We start from the raw sequence: 8287 nt of genomic DNA, 5'->3' as shown, positions 1-8287 counted from the left end.
AGGTTATTGCGCTTCAATATAACAAAAAGAGAGGCAGAGTTTATTTCCATGGATTTGCCAAAAGTCTCAACGAATAAATTCAAGAAAAGAAAACCATGATTTCATCTCCAGTACATTCTATCTCCGCCTGAGAAATACGCTACGGTTTAGCTTACAACAATATACTTGTACCACCGTTCAACTTCAACAAAATTGTCCGTAAGCAGGCATTCAAAATATTCCTTAAGTTTGTACAGATCAGTAATTAAAAGCTTGGATCGCACAACATTATTAGTCAGCAATAAAACGATGAATTTCCGTTATCCATGAATTTATTTTGACCGATAAACAGAAAGATTGTAAAACCGTAGCATGATTTGCTAGACACTTCGTCTTTGGAATTATCGTGCATTACCCAATAAAATTTCTTAATTATCGATGAAGCCTACTTTTGTTAAAGCAGGGAATATTTCAGTATCTGATGAAAAGGAAGCAATAATTGACAATTACTTACAATGACATATTTTTTTATACAAATAATTCCTAGTGTGGTCTTGACATATAGAAATAAAAACTTGTGGTTTGATTGTTTCAAGCTGCTAATGCTGATTAGAAGGACAAAACAGATGTAGGATGCAGTTTAATTCCTTGTTAGGTTCTCCTATATCTCATTCTAAATTATGAAAATGTGCTATTCACTAGTGTGTCTTGTACAATCTTTGATATAGCAGGTGGTAGACACTGCCAGTGGACTTTTAAGTCCCCGAGGTTTGCCGTAACCAGCATTCGGTTTCTAACCGGACACTATACTACTTGATTAAAGGGAAATTAAACTTGGCACTTCTTCACAAAGTTTTCAACCCCTGAGACAACGACAACCCATGTTCTTAAGCTCCACGAAGCGTTTCATTCCTTCTAGCTTCTACCATTGGAGTAATGAATGACACCAAATCTGTAATAGGCTGGTTCAGGAGGTATAAATTTGCCATACAAGTGTTTCCGATGTGGTATAAGTTTGCCACACAAGTGTTTCCAATGTGTAATGTGACTATTTAGAAGTTGAACAACAATTATGATAAGCTGAGGAATGACCTTCACAGTTGTGCCTTCGTCCTTTTAAAATTAAAATTCAAACTCAGATTCAATATAACCATAGCAAAATGAATAAAATTCACTATCCTCAATTGATTACGAAATCATGAAACAGGTAGTTCAGTGAGTAGCCATCAGCTACTACAAGGACAGCCTGCTTCAGAATAGCCTTAGTTGTTAACTTGGCAAAAAAAATAAAAAAAAACACCTAAATATGAAATATTTGAAAGAAAGATGATAGTAAAGAAAAAAACCAAAATAACATTGATTTTTCCACAAGGTAATAAATATCTTTATCCAGTAAAGACGTGTAGCCCACAGCAGTTTCGAAGGTGTCAAAATGATACATTAATACATTGGACTTATGAGTTAAGATAATATATATACAACTTCAATGGAAATAATCAAATATATCATCACAGTATAGCAGGTTCACATGGATACAGATTAAAATGAACAATGATATGGAAACGGATGAAGTTCATTAATATGTAATAATGAACCAAAGGCATTGGAAATATTTCTGAAATAGATTTACATGTTTTTTTTTTACTTTTTTTAAACATCAGGCAACAAAACATGTACTTTTGGTCTTCATGTTAAGGGAGGCAACAGATATGTACAACATTTTTTAAATTTTGTTTACATATGTAAAATGATAGATGTACTTTTCCATACAAAAAAGGACAAAATAATAGCTATTTTCACAAGCCTTTGTTCAATATACACTCCTTTAAAATTCTTTTTTTTTCCAGAATCATCCTTTAACTGTGATATCCACTATTTTACGGCTGTATTTCATATGATCCATGCTTATCCATCCTTACTATTTTGTTTAAAAGTTATATCTTATGTGATTGAGTTACTAAAAGTCTCCCTCAATAAAACTTTTCATGGCTTGTGGGGCATTGGTGTCAAATCCAACTACATCCAGCATGTATTTGTCTTCAGGTTCAGCAATGGTGAACCCTGTGCTGGTCAAACCCACCACGATCATGCGAGCATCCTTAATTCCTGTTTTGATTCGGTATTTCTGCATTAGTTGGCTGGGATGTAGGCCTTGGAAGTAGGTCTCAGAATCTGTATACACTATAAACACATCAAATCTCTTCTTGTCTGAGAGGGCATGCAATATTGGTAAAGAGCAATCAGTGGCTCCAAAATTCAAGGAAGACATCCTGTCACATACATTTTTCAGTGTATCTGTTTTCTGTATATGTAACTTGTCCAGTTTGTGACAAAAGGCGTAAACCTCATAGTCAGGCTCTGTCCTAGCAGTGACCATCATCATAGCGGCTGCTCCATCCCTGGCCGTCATAGATTCTATACCCATCATGGCAGTATCCATAGACCCACTAACATCTACTGCCAAGCAGTATTTCTTGTTGGTTGGCTCCACATTATCAAAACACAAGTAGAAAGCTTTTTCCAATGCTTCAACAATGTTTTTGTTGCGAGGCCAGGTAAGCTTTCCCTTTTCACCTTTACCTTTACTGTAAATTTTCAATGCAACCAAGATCTTGAAAGGATGAATCTTGGATTTCTTCAGGGCAGTATGACTTTTAAGTCTGTCTAATATAATTTTTTCCTCTTCAGACCCTTCCTCTATCATATGGAGGCTACCCATTTTGCCGAGATTACGGATGGTGGCATTCATCGGCATGTTCTTCAGTAATGTTTTCCAAACTGGTACAGACATCAGTAAAGGTGTGGGTACATGCTCTCGTACCAGACCATGCTTCTGAATCAACTCCACTATATCAGATTCTTCTTTACAGTGTAAGGCTTTTTCTACTGCTTCAAGATAGATATATACCTTCTGCCAGGTTTCCATCTCCTTTGCAGCAGCTGGCATCTGCAGTTTTTTGGCTTCGCCCAGACCTCGAACAAGGTACCTAATAAGAAGTCGTAATGGCTCTGATGTTGGATGTATGTGGGCTAGGCGAACAACATCTTTGTGTTCCCATTTATGACGTCTGCGGAACTTGGTTACCTTGTAAGCAAGTGTTGTGACGTTGTCCTTGAAATTGTTGTACCATTTTGCAATGGCGCGACGATGTGCTCTGCCCCAACCAGTTCCAGCACTAAATTGTTCACAGTACTCAATGAAGGCAAAAAGGTCGGTAGGGATTTTGCACACAGTGGATAGTGCATCATATGCAGCCCTTTTTGTATCTGGGTCATTTGACCTAGCACAAATAGCTAGAGCATAAACTGTACAGTTTTGTTTACAGGCACGGCCAGCTTCACTGACTTCTACAATCCTTTGTACCACTTCCACACCTCGGTCATTGATAATCAGTCTGAAAAAATCCCATCATCCAATAGTCATTTATTAATTGTATTGAATTGTCATTCATAATTTTCTGTCAAAAACAAAAGTTACATGCAGAAATGCTTTGTCATTCATTTGAAATAGTAATTAAGCAAGATAATAATGTGCCAAAGTAATAAAAATCAATGTGTTGGTTTGATCAAGTTAGTCTTTTGAATGCTCACTACACCTCAAACTCTTTGATAGATACCTGGGGCGGGACTAGACTTCCTCGATACCCCAGGGGTTACGATCACTTTCACTCTCTGCACCCCTTGAACATGTCATGGCAAAATTGAAGTCATAAGTGAAGTAATTTGACTGCTTCCAGGAGAAAGAAACTTACCAATCACAGACCTCAGAGGATCAAACCAGTCTTTTTGTGTTGTCCACGACGCATTGCAAATTGAACTTTCAATTTTGCCAAGACATGTTCTAGGTATGCAGTGAGTGAAAATAATTGTGACCCCTCGAGTATCAAGGAGTTTTACTAGGGTTAAAATATGATACACTGTTTAAAGGTTATTGTTTTTCAAAAGGAGGTCATTAAATAATTTTTTCCTTGGGTTCTTTTAGCACACATTTTCTTCCTTTCTTTTTTAAATACTATTTATGCTTTTTATCAGAGTCCAATTTTGGAGCATTTACACATATATTGGAAAACAAATGGTCTAACTAGAGTCTGTCTTGTTCAAAAGGTTTTAGCAGATTTATAACCTCAATAATGGAAATATCAATTCTTTCACACTTTTCAGCAAGTAAAATTGTTCTGTACTTGGTCTCATGTAAAAAATAGCCTTTGGTTGTAAATTTGGATTTGACTTTGTTAACAGTATAAACAGAAAATAAAATTGAACAATTACTTTGTATTGTAAAGACCATTGCTGTCAGGCTTTTAATGTCAAAACTTTGTCAAGACGCCTTTTTCCAAACAGAGAAAGGTCAATGTGCCATTTTCTCTCATATTGAGCTCAACCCATCTGCTCCCAAGGGGGCTAGAGCTTCTATTTACACAAAATTAAGTGTCTTGCATCATTCATCAATGTCAATGACGGTGCAACAAAATACCCAACATTACCCAAAACTAACCCAGAACCTCCAAAAACATACGAAAAACAACCCCAAACTTGTAAAATATATTCAAATAGGATAGATAACCCTAAAATTTACAACATTTGTGTTTAGGTCATGTTGTGTTTATGTTGACTTTGGCTGTGTAGTGCTATATCTAGACACAGAAGGAACAACAAAAATGACATATTGGCAGTGATTATATCAAATCAACAGTCTTAGACTACCAATTAACCAGGACATATTCATGAATATCATAAATAATGTCCATCGATTACATGTTTACTCAGCTCTATGTTTACGATTTGTAACGACATAAAAATGCACGACAGGTATCAGTACATATGTACGTGTATTAATGCAATTTGCAATTGAAATCTGTTCCTAAAAATGTAATAGATATGTTGATTAAGTTTTTAGCAGTTTTGGGTGATTTTAGGTAGTTTGGGGTTGTTTTTCAACCTCAGTTTGGTTATAACAATTAATCGATCATTTCACCTATGATGTTTCAGATCTAAAGAAGAGGTATCTCAATGAACCCTACTTGGCTAACCTCTCTGACCCCGGAGATTTCAGACACTTGCATTGGTTTATACAAAATTAAATTTTCTTCACACAGGAAGGAGCGAACTGGTTATACCTTTCCATCGGAAGTTAACAAGTATAACAGCTGTATATATGAGGGAGGGAGGGAGGGAGGGAGAGAGAGAGAGAGAGAGAGAGAGAGAGAGAGAGAGAGAGAGAGAGAGAGAGAGAGAGAGAGAGAGAGAGAGAGAGAGAGAGAGAGAGAGAGAGAGAGAGAGAGAGAGAGAGCCAGCCAGCCAGCCAGCCAGCCGACGGATATCGGACCATTCCATCAGCTCACTCACTTTCATACAGTAAGCTAACCGAAAACGAAAGTAGACACATTCAATAATACCTGTCAATGCTCAGGACATTTTCTCGTGTCAATTCTTTTTCGTCGTGGTTATATACGCCGTTCTCCGTTCCAAGGATAAGAAACCGAAGAAATCGAGTCATATCAGTCACAGTGAAGACATATCCACCGGAAGTATTCAGAACCTGACAATACGACAACCTCTCTGTCTGACATCGAAGATCGTGTATTTCATCGTCTGGTTGTAAACTTCCTCCTTCTGCCATTTTGCTGTGAGAATTTGTGACAATGTGTTCTGTAAAATTCAACAACTTAGATTGACGTCCGGACCTGGAACCAATTTCAAAAAGAAATTGCTTCTAGTCGTGTAAACAGTCAATCCTCGTATTAAGTGAAAGTATGCGGGGATGTCCCCTGGGTTTTTCCAGTTTTGGATAGCTACTAAGGGCAGGAGCGTCGGTCTAAACCGACTGGGCATTCAGATAAAGATTATGACATTAGCATAAGATTTAGGAAATATGTCATTAATAAGAAGTTATTAATAATACGCTTTTAGGAATGCCGGTATTAATTGTTGTACAGAATATAGCAATAATATTAACAGTAATTAGGTGCACGTGAAAACCAGCCAAACGGGTGCGGGAAACGGTTCTGAATTAGATAGATTTCAACAAGGTGCATAATGAAATAAGGTTTGACATATAAGTGATTCAGAATTAACATAATTAGATAAGTTTGAAAATATAGAGGTATGTGCATCTGAAATAAAAGATTTTTTTTTATATTAATTTGAAGATTTATTGATCTGTTATCAGATATTTAGTATAACCCAAGCGTGCATTTTTTCAACACCTATCTCGATCAACTAGGCGCTTGCAAACTTATATCGTGCAGATGTAATAGGTTCGTGTAGTATGTATATTTTGTATTCTAGTATGTGTGTGTGTATGTGTGTGTGTGCAATGGTTATGTACATGTGGGTATTATTTATTATCGCGAACACATCGTTAGTGTCACGTTTTACCTGCGCGCGTAACGTTTATAAGTATTGGCGAGCGCGTCCCTTTGTGTAGTGTATATGTATGTATTTGTGTACGTGAGTAGTGTTCACCGACCAACTGGACACCAGACATTTGACGGACTTTGACCAAGGTGTTTGATTGGTTGAAAGTTTCTGCTGGGTATATGTCTTTTACTATATCTGGGTACATTTGAATCCTGGCTTGCGGGTTAGACGGGCGTTCAAATGTCAGGTTCCTCGGGTTTTGCCTTTATGGTAAGTATTCTCTAACTTTATTTCTTTCTAGTTAAAGTAGTTCTTCTAATATATTCTCCCCGTGAGTAATGAGAGTTTGTATGAACAATATAATATTCAATGATATGTTTTAACGGTAACCAGAGACGTATATATTATATATATGTGTGTGTGTGTGTGTGTGTGTGTTATAAACGTCTCTGCGGTAACTGAACGTTCAGGGTAATATTTGAAATCAACAATGTATATGTATTATAATATTCGTAAATCCTCTACTTTACGAATGTATAAGCGTTGTGCATTTCTTGCTTGAAGTATTATGTAAATTGAGTAAAAGATTATTTCTTATTTCTAGTTCTAAGATAAATGACGGATGAGGTGATATTGTGGAGTGTTGCAAACTTATATATGACTTGTACGTTAGGGTACGATACGTGTTAAGTATGACTTAACTTTATTACTGTTGGAATGGTTATGTTATAAAGTATTTTATTGGTTCTTATATTTTATTCAAATGTAGAATTATAAATATTGTTTCACTCGGTTAAATGTAACGTGTTTACGAAAGAAGAGTATGAATTGTTGAATATGTAACAAGAGATTTGTGAAGTTGTGAGAGTGTTTGATTACGTTTTATTGTATATTCCAGAATGTCTATTTTACATCGATTAAACATTGAACGAACCGAACGGTTTTGGTTTTTTTTTTGCCACAACACCACCCGCTACACAGACAACATACAATGACCAAGAAACCAAGAACCACACATATTGATACAAATCCACATGAAGACAACTGTTTATACCACAGGTAAACAATATTTAGGTAGTGACAGAATATTGTTAACAACAAAACACACGATACAATTTTTTACTCACTTAAGAATTGATTCAAACTTTTTAATTAACCCACCCACACTCACTACCTCATACGTATAACCACACTCACCTTCATCCTCACGCCCTCACTCTCACATCCTCACCGATACACCCACCCACATACACCCTCATACATATACCCACACATACCCTCACCGACACACACATCCTCATACATATACCCACCAACCCACATTCACCACCTCATACGTATAACCACACTCACTCTCACCCACACACCCTCATCGACACACTCTCTTACATACACCCAACCTGTACACACACTCACCACCTCATACATATGCCCATACACACCCTCACCCACACATCTCACTCACACATCCTTACCCACACACCCTCATACACACACGAACCCCCCCCCCACATATCCTCATACACCCCCCCACACACACACACATCCTCATACATATACCACCCACCTATAATCACCACCTCATACGTATACCTACACACACCTTCACCCTCACCAACACATCTCCGCACACACACACTCACCCACACACCCTCGTATACACACCCACACACACTCTCATATATATACCCACACACCCACACCACCTCATACGTATAACCACATTCACCCACACGCCCTCACTCACCCTCATACATACACCAACCCAACCACTCCCCCACACATCCTCATACATATACCAATCCACCCACACTCACTACCTCATACATATACCCCCACACATCTTCACCCTCACACATATACCCACACACATTTTCACCCTCCCCACACACACACCTTCCTACATATACCTATCCACCTACAATCACCACCTCATAGGTATACCTAC

The 8287-nt window shown here is 37.5% G+C and overlaps 1 protein-coding gene across 1 annotated transcript; it reads right to left on the bottom strand.

Annotated features, from left to right (window-relative positions):
• Positions 1 to 244: 244 nt before the first annotated feature.
• Positions 245 to 5724, bottom strand: LOC132557933 (RNA-binding protein RO60-like). Its single transcript, XM_060222463.1, has 2 exons — positions 5376 to 5724; positions 245 to 3374 (listed from the first exon to the last, which is right to left on the bottom strand). The coding sequence occupies exons 1-2, from the start codon at positions 5597 to 5599 to the stop codon at positions 1937 to 1939; spliced, it is 1662 nt and encodes a 553-aa protein (XP_060078446.1). The 5' UTR covers positions 5600 to 5724; the 3' UTR covers positions 245 to 1936.
• Between the last annotated feature and the right edge of the window lie 2563 nt (positions 5725 to 8287).

Source organism: Ylistrum balloti, unplaced genomic scaffold (assembly GCF_031769215.1).
Source record: "Ylistrum balloti isolate Yb309-2 unplaced genomic scaffold, AGI_CSIRO_Ybal_v1 Utg370742, whole genome shotgun sequence".
NCBI classification, from domain to species: domain Eukaryota; kingdom Metazoa; phylum Mollusca; class Bivalvia; order Pectinida; family Pectinidae; genus Ylistrum; species Ylistrum balloti.
This window is presented reverse-complemented; position numbering and strand designations above follow the sequence as displayed.

Coding starts and splice junctions, on each gene's coding strand:
- LOC132557933 (XM_060222463.1), bottom strand. CDS start 5,599: ATGGCAGAAGGAGGAAGTTTACAACCAGACGATGAAATACACGATCTT. Junction 3,375..5,375: donor AATGTCCTGAGCATTGACAG/GTATTATTGAAT, acceptor GGATTTTTTCAG/ACTGATTATCAATGACCGAG.